The sequence below is a fragment of the Mugil cephalus genome, chromosome 4 (assembly GCF_022458985.1).
Source record: "Mugil cephalus isolate CIBA_MC_2020 chromosome 4, CIBA_Mcephalus_1.1, whole genome shotgun sequence".
NCBI lineage: Eukaryota > Metazoa > Chordata > Actinopteri > Mugiliformes > Mugilidae > Mugil > Mugil cephalus.
This window is the reverse complement of record NC_061773.1, coordinates 5,189,173-5,214,961: the sequence shown is the minus strand read 5'-3', so window position 1 is coordinate 5,214,961 and position 25,789 is coordinate 5,189,173. Positions and strand designations below refer to the sequence as shown.

The following is a 25,789-nucleotide window of genomic DNA, read 5'->3' as shown; positions in this document are numbered from 1 at the left end:
TTAGCAACAACATGAATATAATGAAATGAAATCTTACCTCAGCTGGGTCTGAATAAGTCCTGCAATACTCTAATTACTCTAATGTAGAAGCCATCATGGTAGAAAAAAAAATATATATATACATATATATACACACACTGACACATATGTATATCTATATATGTGTGTTTGTGTGTGTCTATATATATATATACCAGATATATATATATATATATATACCAGAGATATATATACACACACACACACATATATATGTATATATGTGTGTGTATACACACACACACACACACACACACACACACACACACACATATATATGTATATGTGTATATGTTTGTATATTCAGATAGGGAAAACACAGCAGCCCCTAGAGGTGTTCAGTACAAACATATGAAATGTGTGTGAAGGCAAATGCACACATTGGTTTATCTCCATCCTCAGTGTATGTTACTGATGGAAGTGGAGCACGCCGTAAGTACCACTGGAGTTTATCTGAGTAGGGGGGGAAAAAAATGAAAAACTAACATATTACTTGAGCAGTAGCAAAACTCCTAATCCAAATCCCCTTTAAATAAGCAGCACACATGATACAGAACCTGCAACTGCCTCACCTTATAGCCTCACTCTGTCTGCTCATTACAGCCTCCCCACATCTCCATATGTGCTCCGTCCGTTTACACGCCGCCTCTCCCGTTTGTCTTTTCCTCTGGTTATTTGTCAATTCTCCATTTTCCTTCAGCATCATTACGCCATGTATTTTGTCTTAAAGTGAGAAAATCCCAGTTAAAAGTTCTGTGTTAAGAGGAGAAAGGTTCATGCTGCTTTTCTTCGACATCCATCCCGGCTTATTACATGAGCCCCTACTAACATGTTCACATGGAAACGCTTTAATACGCACCGTAACATGTTAGTACAGGCCTCGCCGCCTGCAGACGCTTCCTTTGACTAACAGCTCTCCATGTTGTTCCTCTGCCCTCCTCAGTGTCTACAGACCATGTGGCTCCTGCTGCTCCTGTCATTGTTGGATATTGATATTTTGAATACTGTTGTTGTCCTGTGGTGCTTGTCTGCTCTGACCCATTTTGATAGCAGCCCATTCTCGCCCCCATGTCCCTCTGCTGTGCCGTTGTGTCTGAATGCACGGGCTTGCATGCATTACACATGAAGGGGTGACTCTGGCTGACCTTACTGAGAAGAAGAAAGGAAGGTTTGGGTGGTTCAGCCAGTCGTCCGACACTCATGGTAAATCCTGTGGTTTCCCTCCAGTGTTCTCTAGCTTTTGTGAGTTTGTATGGATCTCTATGATTTTTATATTTAAATTGATCAGATGTGTAGTTTTTTAAACAAAGTCATATTTGACTGAAAAGTCAGTAACGGGAATATATTATTAGAAAATTATAAAAATGTATGTGTGTGTATGTGTGTGTTCGTATGTCATCACTTTGTGATTTTCTATTGTGGTTTTACCTGTTGTGTCCAAACATCACAGCTTTTTTAAGTCTGTCCTTTTTTTTTCCTACTTGCTTTTTCTTCCACAAATCTCTAAAGGAAAAACGCAGTCATATCTTTTACCCTTTAACCCAGCCTGATGTGGGATGTAAATACAGCTGCGTTTGATAGCCGCCACACCCCTCGTTTACTTCCCATGTCCCATTTGAAAAGCAGAGGCTCAGTATGAATACAGGAAACAGGCTAAACCCAGATCACTACTCCAGCAGTCAGCACTATTTTCAGCACTGAGAGCTGTCGGACCACTCAGGAATCAAAGCCAATGCGTCTTCATAAGCTAAGCAGCAGCGCACACTATGCTCCCTCACACGAGTTAAAGCAGTGAGACATTTCACACAGTTAATCATCATCTGTCTGCACAGACAGTCTTTCCAAAGTGCTGCCAGTACTTTGAGGGTAGCATTTCAGAGACAGTTTTGAGAGCTCTGTCCTCCTGACTCGGCTCCCTTCTTCCCCCCTGCTCCTCATTGTTTGCATCAGTCAGCCCTCGTAGAGCAGCTGTCCACTCGCCTGTCCCGTGTCAGCTCCCTTTCACCACTTGGTAAATGATACTGATGACTGATGAACAGGGATGCACGGCCGCGCCACTTAGTTCCTTCCCTTTTTCACAGTAGTTTTATTGTTGCAATGTGGCTCTGGGGCTTAAAATCACTATCAAACAACACAGATTCACATGGATGTAGGTTTGATGTGTAATTATCCTTAGCTTTGTTGATTTGCACTCTCCTTCCGGTGTATCCGCTTTCTTCTTTTTGATGAAAAGCCAGACCTGATGTGATGTAGATGGGCTCTATTTTATTTCTTTTCACGCTTCTACTCACTGGGGGTTGCGTAGCATCACTTCTTTTATAAGAATCTTCTGCAACTGCAAAGCACTTGTGATTATATTTTTGTAAATGTCTGCTCTGTGTGCTGCTGCAGCGAGCGTTCCAGCCAGCGAAACAGAATCTGTGAACACAGAGAATCAGAACGGGGAGGATGAGAAGACACCGTGCTGTGGACCTCTGTGGTGAGAATGCACAGCACTTTGCATGACAAGGACCAGGAGCCTTATTATAAGATAACTGCAATTAAAGACTGCTGTCCCTTTTGGTGCGACTGAGACGGATTCCCTTAAAGGATATGAATCAATTCACATATACTGTTGTTAATCCTACCAATCATTTAATGTTCCTGACAAAGTCTGGCTACAACCTAAATTTGTAAACTCTTCTTCCCCCTTTCAGTCAGAAAATTTCAAAGTCAAAGTTCAGGTCAGTATATTTGTGTGTTTCTCTATAATGCATGTAGCTGTTACTATAAGGTTTGTGCCTGCATTAGAAAATACAGACTTTTGTGTGCTTGGCTTTCATTTCACTGCATTTTAATGAGACTTTACTGGGAATAATAAATCAACAGTTTTTAAAAAGTCAGCATGTACCATAAGGTATTTTTAGAGAATAGCCTTACGCAGTGTTTTTCACCTCATTTACTGTACAGTATGACTTGCAAAAATATATTGATGCAGTTCCCCTGTGGCTCCTCTTCCATACTTCGCTGCATTATTAATGCACTCAAACTTTAGAGATTTCTTTAAAGAGGCACTGAGGTTATGTTTTTATTCCATTGTTTAGAGGTTAAACGTAATCAGTGTGAAAGGATAGAGTTTTTTTAAAATCGGTTCAAAGTCACACTAATGTCATTCTTCTTAATGAAATTTTTCTCCCGCTTGAAGCCGGCGCTGGCGCCGCTGGAACAGATTCTGCCGCAGGAAGTGTCGGTTGGCTGTCAAGTCGGTGCCTTTCTATTGGCTGGTCATCATCCTGGTGTTCCTCAACACCCTCACCATATCATCGGAGCATTATAACCAGCCTATGTGGCTGACGCAAGTCCAGGGTATGAACTGCACTGTAGTATGCATAGAGTTCCAATTCTGAAATGGCAAAATGTGCATAAAAGTATAAGCATGTTTTTGCATTTTCGCAATTTATATATCTCAAAAACCTGAAAAGCACATTTTTATCGAGGTTAATGAGAATGAATGTTGTTTAAAGTTTTTCTTAATTTTATTTGATGTGATGATGACATATTTTCACTATTTAGAGGGGCAGACGAGCTCAGACTGGTTCAGCTCCGCTCCCATAGTGAACGCTACAGAACTTCTTTTATACCCCACTTTATCCAGCTGTATAACACATCACCTTTTTGCAACAACTAAGCTACTATGATCAATTAATTTCCCTTGTGCATCATTAAAATCCATTGTCTTGTTTTTGTCTGTGTCTTTCAGATGTGGCCAACAAGGTGCTGCTAGCCCTTTTCACGTGTGAAATGCTGGTGAAGATGTACAGTCTCGGGCTGCAGGCCTATTTTGTTTCACTGTTCAACCGCTTTGACTGCTTCGTGGTGTGTGGAGGAATCACTGAAACCATTCTGGTCGAGCTGGAAATCATGTCTCCTCTCGGTATCTCCGTGTTCCGCTGTGTTCGCCTGCTGAGGATCTTCAAGGTCACGCGGTAAGATCGTTGTCATGCTGTGTGTGCTCGTGTGCACGTGTTCACAATGCAATGTGTGTGTTATTCTCATGTCTGTCTCTCTCTCTCTCCTTAACTCATCCCTTCTTTGTAGACACTGGCAGTCTCTGAGTAACCTGGTGGCATCTCTGCTCAACTCCATGAAGTCCATTGCTTCCCTGCTGCTGCTGCTCTTCCTCTTCATCATCATTTTCTCCCTGCTGGGCATGCAAGTGTTTGGCGGAAAGTTCAACTTTGACGAAACCCAGACAAAGAGGAGCACCTTTGACAACTTTCCCCAGGCTCTTCTCACCGTGTTCCAGGCACGAACCGTGCCACTTCAATTTCACATGATAACTTAACAGCACAAAGCTATCACTATAGCACATGCTTCTCGGTGTATTCAGGGGAAAATGTTAAAAAATGCAGATAAAAGCAGCAGCACAGAGTTACAAAGTTTTTTGAGAATCTATTTAATCAAAATACTGTTACAGATGATCTTTGACATATCCAAATATTGGTACTAGTACCAGCATTTGAAGAACTCTGTAAAGAACAATCAGTAGGTAAATGCAGTGGCATTTAGTTGCAATTTATGTATTTATGTGCTATCTTCTTTTGAGTCTTTGGGGGTTTTCCTGTATAACCAAGTCCTCTTGAGCTTTGAGCTTTTCTAAAAGTTCCCAAATATTAAATAAGATGCACATGAACCTGTAACAGTTTTTTATTTTTTTTTGTTTTTTTGTGGCCACGTTTTTACACTTTTTTTTTTTTAATAAATGCTGTCCTGCTACATGCTCATCAAATATTGAATCCCCCACCATATACTACTGCCATTTGTTCAGATCCTTACTGGAGAAGACTGGAACGCTGTTATGTACGATGGGATCATGGCGTACGGAGGCCCCTCCTCCTCTGGGATGATCGTGTGCTTTTACTTCATCATCCTCTTCATCTGTGGAAACTGTATCCTCTAGTACACTGACATAATTATTTTTCATTTAAGTCTGGGATCTAGTGAATTTGAAGGCCATGTCGACACCTTGGGGTGGGGGTGCCTGGTCTGGTCTGGCTCCAAACGTTTCCCAGCAGGACATTGAATTGTCACAAGATGGTCAATGTTATTTACTTCTCCTGTCAGTGGTCATAATGAATGTGTAGTAGTAGTAGTAGTATACCACGTTTTTCTTGACAGAACACTTTGCTCAGATATTCTTCTGAATGTCTTCTTGGCTATCGCTGTGGACAACTTGGCCGATGCGGAGTCTCTCAACACAGACGAAGGAGACAAAAAAGAGTGACTACATGACCTTGCACTAAGTCTTGTCAAAATAACTTTAAACATTAGTGCTACATGCTCTGATAATTGCTCTAGCATTTCCCCACAGTTCATAAAAATGTCTCTCTTCATTCCAGGGACAAAAAGGATGATGACAAAGACGACAAGGTATTACTTGTATCAAGTCACTTAAACATGTCCGGGCAGTTTGAGAGGCTACGTTCACTGACACACGTTTCACATATTCTGCTTTGCTTTAAGGAGGAAGAGGAAGACATTGAAGACACTGCAGCAGAGGAGGAAGACCCAGAAGTTCCATCAGGTCCTCGGCCGGTCATCTCTGAGCTGGTAAAGAAGGAGAAGATCACTCCGATCCCAGAGGGAAGTGCCTTCTTCATCTTCAGCAACACAAACCCGTAAGACACAGCAACACCGCGTAGTGCACACGCACACCAACAGGTCATGTGTTTCACGTCACACTGAGCAACACTTCTGCATTTCCATTCTTCCTGCAGGTTCCGCGTGTTTTGCCACAGACTCATCAATCATCACATATTCACCAACCTCATCCTGGTCTTCATCATGCTCAGCTCCGTCTCCCTCGCCGCTGAGGACCCGATCCGAAACTTCTCAGCTCGCAATATTGTAAGTCCATGAACACTGCACTGACATGCATTCCTAATTTAAAACAAACTGTGTAGGGAAGATAATTTCTGGTAGGAATGTTTATCATTTGTAATAGTCTTTAAATGACCATACTCTTGGTTTTGCATGTTTTAGCCCATTAACTGTAACTTGCATTCTTTATATAACGGTTGTGTTTACAAAGTATTCGCTGCCTGAGTTTACAAGATTTCTTTTAATTTTGAGGCAGAATATATAGTGATGGTTAGTGATAGTGATATAAATATAAATAGTGATGTTTCAGTAACGCTAAAATGAATGAAAAAATATTCGATGTGGATGATAAGAAACGCAACCTCTCGACACCTGTTTTAAAGCCCTGTTACGCAAGAATATGTACTTTTTTTGCGACTGGACAGGCCTAAGGTTTGGGAGTGGAATTCACTACTGTCGTAAGTGGAAAAAGCTTGTGATCAAAAATAAGTCAGTCATTACAAGACATTACAAGACATAGCAAACCAGCTGATGTTTCCTTGCAGCTTCTTCTAGTTAGCTTTGTCAGTGTGCTTACAGTCATTCTGTAAATCACTGTAATTTTGTGCGGATGACTGTACCCTATCAACACAACACAATGCAGTAGTGGGAATAAAATTTATAAGTCAGTGAATGATTGATTATACAGCTTCTATTCAGAGGTAAAATAGTTGCATGAAGCTGCTTTAGCTTTAGCTATTTAAAGCATGTTCTCAGTACAAAGAATGTATTATGATTTTTGTCGGGATGTCTGGTAATTAACATCACGTTAATGGTATCGTGTGTTTTAGGCTTGTGCTTGAGAGTCTTATGTGGCACGAGTAAGACATAGAAAAAAAAATCTTTTTCACATGATCTGTTCTTTCCTTAGCATTAAATTGACCATGACAGACCAAGATAAGTTGCAGAGTTGATTGGACAGTATAGGATATGATGTCCAACTTTAAAGACCTGAAAGATGTTCCTTCTGATCAGTTCCAACATTTATGATTTAGAAATGAATTAACCTGAAGCAGCCTCCTAAATCCAAAAGATATTTTCTCAGTATTGTTTCACTTTCCACCAACCTCTTTGTGTGCTTTTTCAGCACTGTTTCCAGAAATGTTGAAGTGGCCGCTGTAAAGTAGGGTGTTTAAAAATAGTTTCTGCATTAATTCATTGGAGATTCATAAAAAGACAAAAAAAGAAACAGAATGCATGGAGTCGTTCACAACAGCTTCTGTGTCTCAAGACAGTGTTAGGTTCCAGCTTCCACTTGAATTAATTAAGCTCCCTGGCTCCTGTAAGGCAGAAATAAAACATCTCATGAGCTAAAACAGGCAAAAACACCAGTAAGGTCCTGTAAGTAAACCCTCATGAAGGAGGTTTCCATGCATAATAATAATAATAATAATAATAATGATAATGGTAATAATAATAATAATTATAATAATAATAATAATAATAATAATAATAATAATAGTGATTTGAGATTCAATAAGATTAGTGTGTCTGAAGTTCAACAAATGAGTGAATTAACGTTTTGTAAGTGGTTAGAACTGACAGTTTCATGTGTGCTCTTTCCAGGAAATACTTTCCTTTCATCGTGTTGACATATGATGTATGAAGCTACACGATAAACTGTCTTTGTTAAACATCTACATTGCTTTTTGCAGATACTTGGTTACTTTGACTATGCTTTCACGGCTATCTTTACTGTTGAGATCGTGTTGAAGGTAAATGCTCTGTGTCCCCTGTCCGTGCTGTGACTAACCTCACCCCAGTAACACTCCAAACATCTCGTTGCCTTCCAGGTCCTAGGCTATGCAGATTATGTCTTCACTAGTATGTTTACATTTGAGATCGTATTGAAGGTAACCCCTTAAATGACAACGAGAGCCTTGCTGCATTCTCTCCTTGTGTGTCACCTGCCACTCAGTACAACCTGGCTTGTTTGTTTCCTTTCTCTTATTTACTTTTTTTCTTCACGGCACCTCTTTTAAAAACAACAACAACAAAAAAAAGAAAAAAAAGAAGCAAAAATGCTCATATTGGAGACATTACTTTCCACACACAAAACACAAACACCAGATTTGTTCAAATTACACTAACGACAAACTCCTGCTGGGGGAAGGAAACATCACATCAACATTACATTACACCCACATCGGTGTCACGTCATTCTGGAAGTCATCGCTGAAATGATTTTGATGATGCAGAGACCGTAAAACACGATGCAACCCGCTGTGCGATGCAACAAAATTTTTAACGGGCTGTTCAGACATTTTAAAGGCATTGGCTGAAGTTGAGTTTGAGGTCATCTTCAGGGTGGTGTTTTGGAAAATGTAAAAACGCCAACTCCAGTCAAAGCTAGTCCATGAGTTCATGCCTCTCGTACTGATTGCTCTTCAGACTACTCATAAAAGAGGGGGCATAACCAACCATGTTCCCGCAGAGCATGGTTCAGTCTGCTTTCCCTGACTGAGTGCGTAGAAATGTGGAACCGCTCCTGCAGCTGTTTGGGCAAACGCTCTGCCAAGTCGGGTCTAAATTCTCCAGTGCTCTTAGTTAGCAATTTCCCTCTATTCATTACTCCACAGGGCTCCACATTTACATGCACTCGGCAAATGAATCCTTTACTTTTACTATTATTTGAAGAAGAGTTATTTTGGCTGTTTTTTCTTCTCTGCCTGCTGAGCTCTGAAGTTTTAATTGGGAGCTGCTTCCCTTTATTCTGAACTATTAAAGAACATAATGGAATGTGCTTTAAGACGACGGTCCACATGAATGTGACAGTAAGGCCATTTCTACTTTCCAATCACTATAACTAGAGCTCTTGCAGGTAGTAAATATCCCTAACATCATGGCAAAAAAATGCATGTTTTATTGCCTCATCCCATAGTAGATTGTGAAATGAATGACTTACTACTACATTCATGTAGTTAAGGGCCGTGGGGGTGGCGATGGTAGACTTAGCCTCCTGTTTCACTGCTCCGAGCTCGCCACCCCGAAACAGAGTGATCTACAAGAGTGTGGAGACGTGTGAGTGTGCGTCTGACTGCAAGGTGTCAAGTGTTGAGAGTCTGCTTTTTCAATTTGACATGTTTATAGAGTATGTCTGTTTCCTCTGATGTGTGAAGTGTAACGCCGTATCAGTGTGTGTGTGTGTGTGTGTGTTTGTGTAGGATGTATTGGATGAAATGTTGTATTTGTTGTTTTTTTCTTTGCCACTTGCTCCTTTAACTTTCTCCGTCCTGTCCTCAGATGACGACATATGGAGCTTTTCTCCATAAAGGAGCGTTCTGTAGGAATTACTTCAACCTCCTGGATCTGCTGGTCGTGGGAGTTTCCCTCGTTTCTTTTGGCATCCAGTGAGTACAGAAAAACACATATGAGGTTTTATTCTCCACAATCAATCACTTTCTTGCTTGAATTACCTATACATCAGAAAACCATTGTACCAATAACAGATAAGGAAACTAATGTCATCTTTAAGAAAGAAGATCTTTGCACATATGGACTAGATGCAATGGATGAATGAAAAGGAGACATTCAAGCTTTTTTTTTTTTTTTAATTTTCTGGATTTGTATGTGAGTGTAGAAGAATTTCCCATGCTGCTTGTACTGTCAACTTGTCTGTGAACACAGTCTTTCTATAGAGCATGTCATTCTTTTCAGATGAGTTTTTTTCAAAAGATATCTTGCCCCTCATCCAGTAACTTTGACTAGTGAACTTCAGATTGTGAAGGGGTTTCAGTTTATTAACACTATTAGTACAGAGAGGATGAAAGAGACTTTCCTTCTCCTGTAGTTGCTGTTAAATTAACACAGACAGTGACTTCCTACATTTTTTCCTGAACTGCTGAAGTTTAAATTGGTCTATGTGCCCTTTTTTTACACCCATCTGTTCACACTGTTCAGGTCCTCGGCCATCTCCGTGGTGAAGATCCTTAGGGTCCTCCGTGTTCTCCGCCCCCTGAGGGCTATTAATAGAGCCAAAGGCCTGAAGGTTAGGACTCAACAGTGTCTGCAGCTCTGTCTGCAATAATTGCCACAGCCTGAGACTCAACCTACAAACATTTTCACCTTTTTTTTTGTCTTGCAGCACGTTGTGCAGTGTGTGTTTGTGGCCATCAGGACTATCGGTAACATCATGATCGTCACCACCCTGCTTCAGTTCATGTTCGCCTGTATAGGGGTGCAGCTGTTTAAGGTCAGCAGTGCGGAGCTTCAAAAGACACGATCGCTGTAACGCAGGAAGCCAAACGAGGGAAAGCATAATCATCATAAAAAAGTGTTTGTTTTCCTGCACAGGGGAAGTTCTATCGCTGCACAGATGAAGCTAAGTCCAGCCCAGAAGAGTGCAAGTTAGTTTCACTTCTCTTAAAAGTCATTCCACAAATTACTGTCATTCATCCTGGCAAGCTGAAGTTTACCATCTGTGCAACTTGTCGTTTTCTCATAGAGGCACGTACATCTTATACAAGGATGGAGATGTGAACCAACCGACCATGCACAAACGAGTGTGGCACAACAGTGACTTCAACTTTGACAACGTCCTCATGGCCATGATGGCTTTGTTCACTGTGTCCACTTTTGAAGGCTGGCCAGCGTAAGATTCAAGTCTTTTACTTTTCCATATTAAAGCATTTGAAACCACAAGTTACAGCTCACAGGTGCTCAATGTGCACCAAGAGAAACAGGAAAACACAACACCGATGCCAGCCACCCAAACAAAGTGTTTTCTGTCCATCTGAATCACATGCTGTCTTTGTCTTTGTGTGCCCCAGGTTGCTGTACAAGGCCATTGACTCGAACAGGGAGAACCTCGGCCCCATTTACAACTACCGTGTGGAGATCTCCATCTTCTTCATCATCTACATCATCATCATCGCTTTCTTCATGATGAACATCTTCGTAGGTTTTGTGATCGTCACATTTCAGGAACAGGGAGAGAAAGAGTACAAAAACTGTGAACTCGACAAGAACCAGGTCAGTCTCATCAGGTTCATCATATTGATGTGATCTGTTTAGAAATAATAGACTGTGCACTGACTATTTTATTTTTTTACTTACCCATATATATTACAGTCTACAAATGCCTACTTTAAGAGTTAGGATCCAAACAGTGATTACCACCATTACATTGTGGCTTATTAGAGCAGTGTGTGGTGGATTCAAATAACAGCAGCAGCATCAACACTGTCGTCTTAACTGCGCATTAATTCTCACTCTGCATATTTCTGTGCAGCGTCAGTGCGTGGAGTACGCACTGAAGGCACGTCCACTGAGGAGGTACATCCCTAAGAACCCATACCAGTACAAGTTCTGGTATGTGGTGAACTCCACTGGGTTTGAGTACATCATGTTTGTGCTCATCATGCTCAACACACTCTGCCTGGCCGTACAGGTAAATACAAGTAAAGTATTTACACGAGAGAAACCAAGCTACAAAATAAGCTTCTTTTTAAATGAAGGACATCTCACTTGACACAGAATAATAACTGGTGCAAAAGTGAATGTCATGTTTTTCTAAAATGTATTTTACAGCTGAAGCTAGGAAGAAACTGACTTTAATAATACTGGAGTGAGCGCACATTTTATAGGTCTCATCTCATCTTCTACAACCGCTTAATCCTCACTGGGGTTACAGGGGTTGCTGGAGCATATCATTTTATAGGTATAATAGATAATTATAATTCTGCTTTTACTCTCAGATACAGGCACATATTATTTAGGGCTAAGTATTAAAGAAAGAATTGTGTATGAAATTAATGTTTTCATTAATATATACCAATCAGCCATAACATTAAAACCACTGAAAAGGAGCAGTAACATTGAACATCTTGTAACAAGTCAATGTTCTTCTCGCAAATCTGTGGATGTTTGTCTGACCAGACCAGACATTCATTCAGACTTCATTTTGCATCCCCTGTTGACAGTTTTTGTAAAATACACAATGCCACAGAACAATACAAACATGTTCTAACCTGCATCTTTGTCCCGTGTCTAACATTTGAACATAATCGCAGATCATTTTTTTCTAACCCTCCTTTTTCTAACCTCTTTGCAGCACTACGGCCAGTCAGCACTTTTTAACTATGTCATGGACATTCTCAATATGGTCTTCACTGCTGTGTTCACTGTGGAAATGGTTCTCAAACTCATCGCTTTCAAACCCAGGGTAGGTCACCAGCATTTGTCTCACTTTGTCATTTGTTGTGTACACAAACACAACACTAAATGTAGCACTGAGGTTTGACACGTTTGTTGTATTTATTCCAAGAATAGTTTAAATTCTTATGGTATATTTTAATGATTCATCTCAGGATTTACATGAGGCACTACTCTATTGACCGTGTGCTTCGTGTGGGGCTAAAGCCAGTCACTGTTAGCTTATGTTTGCAAAAAAGCTGGGAAATATGTCAGAACCTACCAGCACCCCAACAGACCATTATAATATAATGATCTTTTGGCACGACAGTAAAAATAAAATGTTGTCATGCTGCTTTCAAAAGAAACATACGAGCTTGTGGTTACGACAAAATGTCAATGACAAAATCTACCCTTTAGTCGCAAAAAACAGGAGGATAACAATCGGAAACTGTCTCCATCATGACCTGATGTCACAGTTGAACAAGCTAATGACCAAGGAAAACGTAGGAGATGTGAAGGCGTAATGGGAGGATGAGGCTGCTGGGAACATCAGCATTTTCCTCATGTGCTGAAGTCAGAAACTGAACTGTAATATATTAATTTACCAGCCACGGAAAAAATAACACCAACTTGTGAAATTTCTAAAGTCAAAATCGACTTTTTTTGTTTTTTTCATATGAACTCTGATATGCACATAGTAAACACGACAGCATTTATAGGCACCATAACTCCTAAATGGATTTCCCAAGCTGTCAAAATATTCTTTTAATGTTTATTAAAGTGCAGCTTACAGGGCATGAACGTGTGAATACTGATGAGTCAGTGAATGTTTTTTCATTTTCCCCTCAATCCGACGGCCTGCCTGACAGCTCTTTGTTCAGAAGAAGGACAGGATGCTAGTAAGCGAACAAGAGTGGGGTGCAGTGCTGACTTTTGTTTTAATGATAACATTAATCCTTACTTTTTGTAAAGTTCATGCCAGCTGTGACTTTGTGTGTAATTTTAGTATTAGCATGAATTTGCTGCAGTCGGTGCATGTGCGCCTCATAATCATAAAACCCTTGAGCTGAAGCAGTCAGCGGGCGTCCCTGTGTGGTGTTAAACAGCGACACAAGTGGATTTATGTTTCCCTGTAAGAGTAAAGCCGTTTTTGTTTTTGCCAATGCCACTTTCAACTCGCCCACCACTCGCTCAACCTTGCTCAGGGATATTTTGGGGATGCCTGGAATGTGTTCGACGCCCTGGTTGTGATTGGCAGCATAGTAGACATTGTTCTCAGTGAGATTGATGTAAGTAAGCTCAGCGACACCCGGCCTCACTGCTCTTTGTCCCCTTTTCCTCTCGGGCCACCCTGGCAGCAGGTTTCTATGGCAGGTCTCAGATTCTTTCTGTCTTTCTTTTTACCTGCTTTTTCTTAATACTTTATCTCCCCTTCTCTCCCTCGCTCATTGTCCTCCCCTGACCCTGCCATTTCATTACAACTTCTGTCTCATCTCTGTCTTGTGTTCTCCTCTCTGACCACCTGTCTTTACCTATCCCTCTGTCCCTTCACCCTTACATGTAACTTCATGCATTAACAGCACTATTTCACTGATGCTTGGAACACATTTGATGCCTTAATTGTTGTGGGTAGCGTCGTCGATATTGCTATCACTGAAGTTAACGTAAGTACTACTTTTTTTCTGACTCACAGGTTGAACTGAAGCCTTACAAGAAAGCCACATGACACGTTGCAGTAGATTATAAAACATCCTCGGGTGAAAGTGAAATGTGACCTTTAAAGCTGTTTATCATAACACTTAACATAGCAGAAGGTTTCCGGGGTTTTAAAGGGCCCTTGGCTTTTTTGTAAAGTTTCAGTTTGACTTTCATGTATATCTCCTTCTTTATTAGCGCTGCATTGACACTGAATTACTCTGTATTCTTGGAATATTGCTTCTTCAACATGCGCTATTGTCATTGTGTCGTTGCTCTCGTCAAGGTTTTCTTGACGTTTTCTTTGATGAACAGTGCTGATTGTTTGTCCTTGGACGTAACAGTGTGAAGTGAGGCCTGCATTTGGTTTTCACAGCAGGACGCTTTTTGACGTGGTGTTCTAATTCTTGCTCTTGTTCATTTTGTTTCCATAGAAACTTGTAGAGGCAAGTATGGCAATGAACGAAAATGTTGTTTGTGTGTAACCTGTCGTTGATTGCAACTTTATCTTTGGGACCCCTTTATAGTAGATCAGGAAACTGAATTAGTCCATGTTTCATTGATAAGGGCAAAATAGACTAACAGAAAGTTTATTTCACTTAGAAAAAAACTTTTCATGTCAAGGCTTTATAAAATAACTAAATACTTCTGTCTCCATAGCTTAAATATGCACAAAACCCCTAAAACAAAGGCTAAATGTTAACTTTGCTGTATTGGTGTACATAAATAGCTACGTGAGACTAGAAGTCAGTGTCGCAGTCAACAGGAAGACTGAGGTTTCAAATTTCCCATTTGTGAGGAATAGTTGTGGGGACTATGGTGCTTGCTGTAGGGGGCAGTGTATCAAAGACTTATCGCTCGACTTGACCTTCCTCCCCCCTCCTGAGTGGTGCTCTCATGTCTGAGCTGCAGTGCTGTTTTTCTGGAGTATCATTTCTCGTTTTCAGTGTTTGTGCTCCAAAGTGTGTGTCTGCATGAGTGTGTATAAGCAAACACTAACTTCGTCTGAAACATAAGGCAGTGGTGTGTTCTCAGGTCATTTACCGTGATGCATGCGTGTTTTATATGTGTGTACAGTTTGTGATGTTCGTCTGAGCTGAAGAGAGTGTGTGTGGGGACGTGATGTTGAATTCACAAGGGCTGTCACTGTGGTTCTCTGACTCACCTTCCATGGCATTTGTTTGTGATTTGCATCGCACGTGTGTGGTCGTTCAGATGTTGAATATTAGACTGTTTCATTGACTCATAACAGCTGATCTGTTATGAGTTGGACTGTTTAGTTGCAGGTTTTTGCTTCTTGCTCGTTGAGTTGTGTGATTGCATAGACTCTCACCTGACCACTGCGACCTTTCCAAATGCATGCTGGGATGTTGGGTCATCCATTCACCTCATTCCCTAACATCCTTTCCATATCCCATATCTCACAGATGGCGCTCGGCCACCCAGTCCATGCCCCTCCGGTCAGTTTATTCCATTGAGCCTTGTGAAGTTTGCTTTTTTTTTTTTGTTTGATGCACCCCTCAAACTTTACTTCCAGACAGAATGGCCCTGGAGCTCAGAGCCAGGATAATCTACACAACATTAAGGGCAATATTTAAAACAAAATGTATTTAGCTAAAGCTAGTTGTGAATTCTGAAAAAAAATATCACCCTTTATTTTCCTTAAAGTTGTGTAGGCCACTGTGGCTTCTCATACAGCTGATGTAATGCATCAATAATCAGGGAACAGATAGAGGCTTGTAGTGACCTGGTAGAACAAATCAATCTTTTTAATTAACTAAAAATATCAGCATCAGTTTAGTTACTTAGAAATAAAGTACATTTTTAAACAACCTCTGTCCAGTAACAGTGAACAGTAATCAGGTAAGATTTAAAAAAAAACTGCTTGTCAGATCAGAAGACACTAAACTAGACTCTGGATTTTGTACATTTTACACTGATGGTGGTTTAATGCAGCTGAGTCCGAGGTTCTTTGATGATCTTGTGTTTGTGTCTCTGTGAGTGATTGTCTTTGTGTTTTGTTCTGTCTTCCTGTAGTGAGCTCTTAAAGCTCAAAATGGAGCTCATGTGTAGCGCAGGTGTGTAGACTCCAGTCAGGTGCATGAGCACAGCCACTCTGCTCTCTCCTCTCCACACCTCTCCTCCTCTGCTCTCCTCCTCCTCCGCTGGTTTTCCTTTTCCGCCCCAGTGTCGGCCTCTGTCGCTTGCTTTCTGCCTCCTCCTTTCTTTCCCTCCTCTCTGTCCTGTCCATCCGCGTCTTCCTGCACCGGACTGTGAGAGCGCCCTTCTGTGGCAGTTTTGTTGCAGGGCACCACTGACTTGCATGAGTCGCTGCATTGCTATGAGTCCACCACCGGCTCCACGTCATCCCCATGTCTTGCGTGTGCGTGCAGTGCTTGCCCCAGCAACGTGGCGATGCTGAACGCATGCTCCATCCGCGCTGTGGCCAGGATTACCTAAAGAACCTCCTCCAGCTAATTCTACATTTTCATTTGTGCTCATTCTGCACCTCATACTGATGGTTTTGCGAGGTATTGCGCTGAGGGATTTGAATGAAGCCACATCTGTCTGGAGTATCTCTGTATGTTTTTAGTGCTGAGCTGAGCCTTCTATTACTCTTTCCAGCTTTCAGTTAAGCTCTTTCTTTTGCTTTAAAATGACATGGTTATGATGCAGGCTCAGTCTAGCCACCATCATTATGACTGATTCACCTTTTTTATTTTGCACCTGGTCTTTGCGTGCGTAGAAATGCTCGCTGAATATCCCATGTGATATATTTTTTACTGTTACTGACATCAATTGCAAACAACAAATGTGTATGAGTGTGGACCTGTGTGAGTGACTGCTTATATTAAAATTCTGGTCGTCAACCATTTGATTTTCAGACAAGTTTTTCAAAATATTTGGTCTGAATTGAACCAGAGGAGCGTGAAGCATTACGCACCCAACGTATGATCTTGGGTCCGGTCAAGTCATATGTTGATGTGCATTCGCCTGAATCTGAAGCCTACAGGGTACATGATGGCATACAGCAAGAGTTGAGCTCTGTAAGAACAGCAGATGGTGCTTTTAACGTGACATGAATTCATAACATTCGTTACGTCAGTTAGTCAACTGCCCATTAACGTCGTCTCAATCTCACATAAGAGATCTCACCATAAAATCCATTCAGTCTCGTTAGTAGTCACCATTACACCGGGGGAGTGATAAAGTTGTGTCTTCCATGTTGATCAGCATTTAAGTAATTTAATGTTGTCCGTGACTCTGACATGCTAGTGTTAAGTCCTACGTAGGAATGTTAAGCTGTAAACTTTGTCGTGTGGCAGTCTCCTAAAGTGTTTAGACAGTTTGTCCGTCACTGCATTACATGTACATAGACCGTGGTAAATGAATGTCTCGTCTTTGTCACAGTAAAACTATAAGACAGTTTTGTCCCGTCCACGAGAGGAGTAGTGACTCTGTTCTGTCTGCGTCTCGACTGACTGGCGTTGTGTGACAAAACTAATTTCAAATGTCATGTTTATGTGTTTGGCCCAATGTGTGTGACGCCTGTGGGCTCTGTGCAAGTCATTAATACAGGTCTTTGATTTTAAAGCCAACGGAGACTCCTCAGGTGGATGAGATGGGGGTAAGATGCTCCGCCCCCCCTGTCAGGGCCATGCCATGTTTGGATTTGCATTTCTTTGTTTAGTATTCTGTTCTCTACCTCACCTTCTGTTTTCAATAACGCTTATTTCAGTTTTATTTATGTTCCCATGTTAAGGCCTCCATCATCTTTATTTTCCTTTTTTTTTCCCTTTGCATTTGTTTTGTCAGCTCATTTGCATATATCCTCTAAGCGTTTGCTTTTCGTTTTCCTAAACGTCTGGAGTTATTTCGAAAGGAGAGTGTGTCACTCAAACGTGACGCTTGTATCCTGTTAGGTGGGAGCGCCTCCGAGCCGCTCTCCACGTTTGTGCTGCTGACACTGTTACATGGTCTCTGCCATCATTGTTGCGTGGGGTAGCGACCCATGGACGACCCCTGGGGTCAGGTCACCCTGCTCTGACCTGTGAACCTCGCGGCCGACCCGTTCGGGTTGGTCCCACTGTGACTCCGCATGCAGTGACTCTGGACTGAGGGTGCCATGCTTGTGCAGATGTGTCCTGTCAAGTATGGCAAGGTTTTTTTTTTCCAGCATGCTTGCCTCCTCGCTTCCCTGTAGGTCTGTTCAGTGGCAGGGGACCTGACGGTGCTTTGGACACAGACCAACAGAAACATATCAGCTGCAGCTGCACTGCGTTAGAGATTGCACTCGGTCATTTATTTTAGAGAAATGAATCGTTTTCACCAGACTAGAAACCGCATCTGCGCTCAAATTCAAAACTAGCTTTCAGGGTGTGAAGTTGCAGTGCTGCTTTCTTGGCTCATATGTATCTGGCATCGAGGTCTCGGTTCAGACTTCATCATCCCATAAAGCACAGCCAGGTGCTCTGAGTTCACTGCATTCGCTCGCTGACGCTCTGCTGTCACCTGACTCTGGACTCTCTCTCGACAGAACACGGAGGACAGTGCTCGCATCTCCATCACCTTCTTTCGTCTGTTTCGGGTCATGCGGCTGGTCAAACTCCTCAGCAGAGGGGAGGGCATTCGCACCTTGTTGTGGACTTTTATCAAATCCTTCCAGGTGTGGCATAGGGAAATTATCTAATCATTGATTAAGGGAAACTAACCATATTAACCATATTAATCTGGTTCTACTTCTGTCCTGTCTCTGCCTGAAGGCTCTGCCATATGTTGCTCTTCTGATAGCCATGCTGTTCTTCATCTACGCCGTCATTGGCATGCAGGTCGGTAAATAAATATTTTTCCACCCCGTCTTACTGAGTTTGGTGCGGTTGCAGTTGTGCTCATGTGGGCAGCGTTTCTGCTTCAGGTGTTTGGAAAAGTTGCCATGGTGGACGGCTCACAGATTAACAGAAACAACAACTTCCAGACCTTCCCCCAGGCTGTTCTCCTCCTCTTTAGGTCTGTAGAAAATCTTTCATCGTGACTCATTAGAATATTTAATCTTTTTCGGGTGATTCATTTCTGTTTATTATGCCTGTATTTTCTCCCTAGGTGTGCCACTGGTGAGGCATGGCAAGATATCATGTTGGCCTGTATGCCAGGGAAACTGTGCGACCCGGAGTCCGACTATAACCCCGGGGAGGAGATGACGTGTGGCAGTGGCTTTGCAATAATTTATTTCATCACCTTCTACATGCTCTGCGCTTTCTTGGTACACAACAACAAATGAAACTGTGTTTGACTAACAGCAAATTAGTCACTTTTTGTGCTTACCATTGCATCACCCTATCTGGCCATGATTGAATTTTCATTTGTGCGATCTGTCTGTGCTGCACCATTGTAGATATTGTACAGATTTTCTTCTTTTACAAACAACGTAGGCACCACTATATCCAAAATATATGTCTGTTGTTTTTATGTTGCACGTGGTAATTCCTCTAATCTGTACGACCCATGGAATTTAGCTTTATATAGCTGTGTATAGGTGTGAGTTAATGCGTAATATATTTACATTTCTTGTACTTCTCCAGATTATCAATTTGTTTGTTGCCGTCATCATGGACAACTTTGACTATCTGACTCGTGATTGGTCCATTCTTGGTCCTCATCACCTCGATGAATTCAAGAGAATTTGGTCAGAGTATGACCCTGAGGCAAAGTATGTAAAAAAAATAATAATAATCACGTTTTTGTAATGTCACTTCACTCTTTCAGGTAAGGTCTTAAATGTGTTTCTCTCTCTCATGCAGGGGCAGAATTAAACATCTGGATGTTGTAACCCTTCTTCGTCGTATCCAGCCTCCTCTTGGTTTCGGCAAACTGTGTCCCCACAGAGTGGCTTGCAAGGTCTCGTCTCCTTCTTAGTGTCAGACAGGAAGGATCATTATGTATATGGACTGTACCACCATGTTAAAAACCTGTAATTGCTCTCTTCTTTCAGAGACTGGTAGCCATGAACATGCCTCTGAACAGTGACGGCACTGTCATGTTTAATGCCACCTTGTTTGCACTGGTTCGCACGGCCCTGAAGATAAAAACAGAAGGTAATGACTGAATGCGAACTACGTCATGCGTTCTCTTAGAATGAAAATATTCTGCTGGAGGAGTTAAAATGGCTGCGTAGCGCTGAGCCGTGTTCTCAGGGATGTTTGTTTCCCTGTGGTGCAGGAAATCTGGAGCAGGCCAACGAAGAGCTGCGAGCCGTCATCAAGAAAATCTGGAAGAGAACCAGCATGAAGCTGCTGGATCAAGTGGTGCCTCCTGCTGGTGGTTAGTGGAATCAGCCTCTCTCTCGATAAAGTCACATACACCTCCTAGTCCTTCTGTTATAGTTTGGCACACAATCTGAGCTAAGGCAGCCTGCACAGAATCCCTGTCACACATACAGTGCGCGCCATATGTTGCCATGCTGTTCACATGTAATTACCCCAAACTTCTCCTTCATAACAATTTACTCAAATGAAAACTCAGTCACACGCGCTCAGCCGACGTCTCACACACATGTGAAGCTGTATTGTGCTGTTTCTGCTCTGCTCACGTTCTCCTCGTTGACCCCTCAGCAGTGTGTCTTTTTATCTGTGTGTATTTGGTCCACGCTCCTCCCTCCGGCCCTGGATACTGACGGAGGCCTCTGACTATCTGCTGGGCTTTGGGCTTGCATGGCCTTGTAGACCACTGTGCAAGTGCATGCTCTGTCTTTCTCACTAATATGCCTGTCTTTCCTTCTCCAGCTGTCTCCTCTCTCTTCTTCTCCGTTGTCTCAGTCTCTGTCTCTTCTCACCGCTTGAGCTTTCACGGCTTATTCTCCTCGCACTTTTATATCTCTGTATCCAAAACAAAAACTCTGAAGCACTTCAGAATATTCTGAAGCAGTTCTGTTTTAGGGTGGTGGCATGGAACTAGTGTTGCCTCTCTCTCTCCGATATCTGTCCCCAGCGTGCTTGTTCAAAGTGACTCAGACCCCTGCTTCAGAATGATTCTCACTCACTCTCGCACACACTCTTCAAATATGAAATGGGCTTTTTTTTATACATATAAACATGCAAGAACACGCCCATTTGCAGGTTAAAGTATTAATCATGATTAGCACACATCATATGGAAAAAGAGCATACATGATCTGTTGGAAACACAAGCATACACATATGTATGATGCAAACTGTAGCTCCGCTTGCTTGCATGTGCTTAAGTTAAGGAAACAAAGTGCCAGTTTTGAACATTTAAGAAAGAATTTGGTTCAAACACCCTCTTGCCTCTCAATGAAAATGTTTAAATCTAAAAAAAAAAATAGCCTTGAACGGAAAATTATTAACTAATTCTAAATCTAAAGACAAGCTTTATCAAGCTAAATTATATTATTCGCTCTTTTAAGCCTGTAAGGCAGTTGTTTTACCTCTGGTTTGCTGATTTTGTCCTCTTCATCTTTTTTTGAGGAAGACGGAAAGGACATGTTATAATTGGTCATCGCTTGCCACTTTATATCAGTGCTGTTGGTGTTTGAACATTAATTCCTCAAACTAAATCTAGAAATTTTAAAATCAAGCACAATCAAGTAGGGAATCCAACTTTTATCATCCCTAACTGTTCACATATACAAACACAAAGCATACATTTATTATCTGTCCTGTTGAAATACAGCAAAGGACGTGGTGAAGGCTGAGGTACAGTATATACACCATCAGGATGGATGTATATCATTTGTATAGTGATGGTGTGAGGTGAAAGAGCGCCTCACTTGTCTGCAGTCCCAAATTGATGGACCCCACATTTGTTTTACGGAGGACAGACGAGGGAGGAGAAGCGTCTCTCCTTCTCTCTCCCGGCGTACTTGTGTGTGGTGACCTGCTGACATAGGAAGCATTTGTGTGGTCTGTTCACTCAGATGATGAGGTAACCGTGGGGAAGTTCTATGCCACCTTCCTGATACAGGACTACTTTAGGAAATTCAAGAAACGTAAAGAGGAAGGCCTGGTGGGTGCACACCCTTCCCAGAACAACACGGCCATCGCTTTACAGGTGAGTCTCCCGGTGCTCTGAGAGCGTGTCGTGTGTGTGAGAGAGGTGAGAGTAGAAAACGTTGTGAAAACGTACGTTTGGATCATTATATTACTGTCTGTAACAAGTCTCTGTGCATTTCATTCAGATATCATTAAGTGTGCTAATGTTGTGGTTTATGATCCAGCAGGACGCTCATGATCTTGGTGTACAGTATGAATCTGTTACTGTGATTTCTATGTTCCCAATGTGTGACTTTTGGTATTTGTGTGTCTGCCTTCAAATGCCATAGACGTTGATGTTAAGCATGTGTCATTGTCTCCAGCCTCCATTTCACGTGTTTTCTGTGCATTACAACTCATGAAATTCATATGCAAAGCTTGTTGCAATTTCTGTTACCTTGTACTGTTTGATATATGGCTTCAGTTTATCTCCATATATCTTTGTCAGGCAATAAACATGCATCTACTTTCTTTGTAATAAAGTCTTTTTATATATTGTGCTAATACGTGCAAAGGAAACGACAGGATGAAAACAGATTTCTTTTATTTATTTTTTTAACGCTAAGCAGCAGCCACTTATATTGTACGTGACAGAGAGCTGAACCCTACAGAAGACATTTCAGCTAAGCTATACTCACAGCAGGTTGCATTCAGGAGAGCACATCTGTCTGTCTCTGCGTTCTCATCTCTCACAGTCTGTCAGTGCTGTAAATGTCAGGTGTTGCGTAGCACAGGTGCGTGTACGTTGAGTGCGTGTGGTGGTTGTGACTGTATGATGCCGGATCTCGTACTGTAAGTTGTGAGATGAAGGTCCCAGCCGTAGCGCTTAGCCCTCTTGTTGTCATGGTTACAGGCTGGCCTTCGCACGCTGCATGATATTGGGCCCGAAATTCGCCGAGCCATATCATGTGATCTGCAAGATGACGAACTAGTAGACTTTATTCCAGAGGAAGACGAGGAAATTTATAGGGTAACGGATTTAAATTTACATGAAGGGAAATGTTAAATTTTTGCTTGTGATGAATATATCTTTTTTATGGTAATGTTCATATATATATATATATATTCTTATATGTATATCTACATAGAGAATGAACACACTTAAAATCAGCTAAATTTGCATTAGCTATAAATCTAACAATTTAAAAATTGAGGATTCTCTTTTCAGTTTTTTTTTTGTTTGTTTATTTTGTTTTTCCACCATTTCAACAAACTAAATAGTGCTTTCATTTTGCTCACATATGCCATGGCATGAACCAGCTTCTGAACTTAATTTTGCTCATCTAATTTCCAAAACTATATCCGTTCTGAGACTTAACATCAATAGCTCTTGTGTTCTCCTGCCCTGTAAGCTCTGGTGGTTTTACTTTGAGTGTTCCTCCACAGCGTAATGGCGGACTCTTCGGTAATCATCTCATGAACGGCGGTCACCGGCGGTCCAACGGGCATCAGACCAACGCCACCCAGAGGCCCCTGCAGGTGCAGCCTCCGCCTCACTACGCTCACATGGAGCAGCCGGTGGGACGCCTGTCTCGAGCCAACGCCATGTCCCACCCCAACCACCATCACCACCACCACCACCATCACCACCGCCACCACAACTCCTACGGCAAGTCTCCCAAATCCACCAACATCAACCTCAACAATGCCAACGTGTCCAGTCTGCCCAATGGAGGACACCATCGCTACTATGAACATGCACCTCCCAATGGTTACCCGGGTCTACGCAGCACCTATTACGACTACGACAAGCCCCGGACACCCCAGGGTCAAAGGTATGCACACTTTGATCACACTGCTCTGCTAGAAACACGTTTCAAACAACGCAGAGTGAGATATCTCTGTTAAAATGTCTCATGTATTGTAAACCCTCACCTGAAGCCCTTCTGAGCACCCGTTGGTTTCCTCTCTGCCTCCAGTTTGGTGGTGTGTTTTCACTTCCGTAACATCACTTTAAGATATTTTTAACATGAATTTAAATTAAACACACAATGAAAGAAAAACTGCTCTGTCACAACATGATTATTACCTTTTTATATAATTATTTAGACATTCTGAGAGATAACTGCAGAGTTAGATGAGAGTGTGAACATAGATAGAAAATGACAACTGTAGCAGTTTTAAATTGCCTTCCTCTCCTATTGTCCTTCCAAGTACAGTATCTTGGTATCTCCAGCTAACTGCGGACACATAGATTGTGACACTGGCATTTCTGATGGTTTCTGTGTTTGCCACAACCACACTGCTCTGTAGTTATCTTTCACCCCAGATCTTTACTGTAAACCATTAATCCCACACTGAGTCACAAACCTACACTCATACTGACAGCTGCGTTCATAACAGACTAATAGTGCACTTATCTCCTGATTTCCCATGCTCTGTTTAGTCAGCTGATCCAGTATTGGAGATCTTTTACGGAAGACAAATGATTCTTACCTCGTTTCTTATCTTAAGAATAGAAAATGGAACTGTCAACCAATGTTGGAGTCGTTGTCTTCCATCACCCTCTATCCTCATACACACACACATATATATGAGAATGCTGTATATGCTTCATATACTGTATGATATATATGTATATATATATGTGCCATACTTTCTCCACCCTGTCCTGTGTGTTCTCCTTTCCCTTTCACCCTTCCTAACTAAAATGCTTTCTCTCAACCATTCCTCTGCTTTCTTGGACAGAAGGCGCTACTATGAGACCTATGTTAGGTATGTTGTATTGCTAGGTTTGGTTCCAGCAATATGTCTCAGCAACAAATGAAGGACTTTATTTTTTGTTTCATTTTCACTTGACTGGTGAATTGTTGCATCCTTGCTGGGTTGTGTGCTGCTGCAATGCTGGCCAGTCATCTGTCTGGCTGGAGTCTGCTTTTGTTACGATGCTGCTGTGTCAGTGCTTCAAAGTAAAACAAATCATATAAATGTGAGTGGCCAGCATACCGCTGAGAGCAGTGTGCATGTGTCAAAGTGACGCGCTTGCTATGGACGAGGACCCAGACGCTTGAAAACAAGGAAGTGTATGAGAAAAGGTGACACTGCCCGCGACTACTGTTTTTGTCCCCCCTTCACTTAATTTACTTCACGGTTCCCGCTCAGAGAGAGAGATCTGTGTTTTAGTTAATCTAATAATATATGTCAAAACCAATGGGATGTTTAGATGACAGAGTGGTACTTCTCAGCCCGCAACGTCTGCCTGTTGTCTTGGTTTGGCCTGTAGTAAATATTAACAGTGTTGGTCGGTTGCATTGCTGCCCCCTGGAGGCTTGTGTCTGCATGGCAGTGCATGGCCCTAGTCCAGACGACAACATTGAACAGCAGCAGTGTGCACTCCCTAACCCTGACTCTCCTTCAGGTCCCACAGAGGGGACGGCCGCCACCCCACCATCCGCAGGGAAGAGGAGTTTGATGAGGACCGCTTCTCTGGGGAGTATTACAGCGGAGAGGAGTTTTATGAAGATGACAGTATGCTGTCAGGGGACAGGTAAGATTCTTTCTGATCGTGTTAGTCTTATAAAGTTGGGGCCTGATCGCAGTAGGAAATCTTTTGCCCACGTGTAATGGATTTCTTCACCAGCTTTAGTGAGAACGTAGAAATTTTACTGAGGGGGTTTTGGGATAAAGTGAGTGCCAAAGTGCTGATTTTAGCCAAGCCCTTTGTTCAAAATGTCCCACAGGTATCAGAATAGTGATGCAGAGTATGAGACTCCCAAAGGCTACCATCACCCAGACAGCTACTATGACGATGACGAACAGCCTCTCTACCGAGACTCGCGGAGGTCACCAAAGAGAAGGCTGCTTCCTGCCACACCTCAAGGTATCTCCTCGCCTAGATGAGACAGCAACATAACAAACTCTCTCCTTACTTTGGTCGTGTCCTCATAGTTTGTACAGATTTAAATCAATCTATTATTTAAATTTCTTTGTAGGCCATTTGTTCCTTAGGTTTAAATGCTCACACCTCTACCCTTTTTC

At 42.0% G+C, this 25,789-nt stretch overlaps 1 protein-coding gene across 12 annotated transcripts in view; it reads left to right on the top strand.

The window, feature by feature from the left end:
* The window catches only part of cacna1da (calcium channel, voltage-dependent, L type, alpha 1D subunit, a), a 56,444-nt gene that overhangs the window by 26,605 nt on the left and 4,050 nt on the right, over positions 1-25,789 (top strand). For 2 of the 12 annotated variants that reach the window (XM_047582761.1, XM_047582769.1), the window contains exons 10-45: positions 1,168-1,242; positions 2,431-2,518; positions 2,736-2,762; positions 3,224-3,384; positions 3,779-4,004; positions 4,117-4,324; positions 4,847-4,967; positions 5,211-5,298; positions 5,418-5,448; positions 5,542-5,696; positions 5,796-5,925; positions 7,731-7,790; positions 9,181-9,287; positions 9,838-9,925; positions 10,022-10,129; positions 10,231-10,283; positions 10,382-10,528; positions 10,707-10,908; positions 11,168-11,326; positions 11,990-12,100; positions 13,653-13,736; positions 17,363-17,395; positions 18,305-18,433; positions 18,531-18,596; positions 18,683-18,774; positions 18,868-19,027; positions 19,347-19,474; positions 19,566-19,662; positions 19,757-19,859; positions 19,984-20,085; positions 21,697-21,830; positions 22,665-22,781; positions 23,198-23,586; positions 24,500-24,526; positions 25,170-25,298; positions 25,492-25,631. In XM_047582761.1, coding sequence (XP_047438717.1) covers positions 1,168-1,242; positions 2,431-2,518; positions 2,736-2,762; positions 3,224-3,384; positions 3,779-4,004; positions 4,117-4,324; positions 4,847-4,967; positions 5,211-5,298; positions 5,418-5,448; positions 5,542-5,696; positions 5,796-5,925; positions 7,731-7,790; positions 9,181-9,287; positions 9,838-9,925; positions 10,022-10,129; positions 10,231-10,283; positions 10,382-10,528; positions 10,707-10,908; positions 11,168-11,326; positions 11,990-12,100; positions 13,653-13,736; positions 17,363-17,395; positions 18,305-18,433; positions 18,531-18,596; positions 18,683-18,774; positions 18,868-19,027; positions 19,347-19,474; positions 19,566-19,662; positions 19,757-19,859; positions 19,984-20,085; positions 21,697-21,830; positions 22,665-22,781; positions 23,198-23,586; positions 24,500-24,526; positions 25,170-25,298; positions 25,492-25,631 — 4,275 coding nt within the window. Of the gene's footprint in view, positions 1-1,167; positions 1,243-2,430; positions 2,519-2,735; positions 2,763-3,223; positions 3,385-3,778; positions 4,005-4,116; positions 4,325-4,846; positions 4,968-5,210; positions 5,299-5,417; positions 5,449-5,541; positions 5,697-5,795; positions 5,926-7,592; positions 7,653-7,730; positions 7,791-9,180; positions 9,288-9,837; positions 9,926-10,021; positions 10,130-10,230; positions 10,284-10,381; positions 10,529-10,706; positions 10,909-11,167; positions 11,327-11,989; positions 12,101-13,652; positions 13,737-17,362; positions 17,396-18,304; positions 18,434-18,530; positions 18,597-18,682; positions 18,775-18,867; positions 19,028-19,346; positions 19,475-19,565; positions 19,663-19,756; positions 19,860-19,983; positions 20,086-21,696; positions 21,831-22,664; positions 22,782-23,197; positions 23,587-24,499; positions 24,527-25,169; positions 25,299-25,491; positions 25,632-25,789 lie in introns of all 12 variants that reach the window. The other 10 variants (XM_047582762.1, XM_047582760.1, XM_047582768.1 and 7 more) reach the window with 10 other exon arrangements.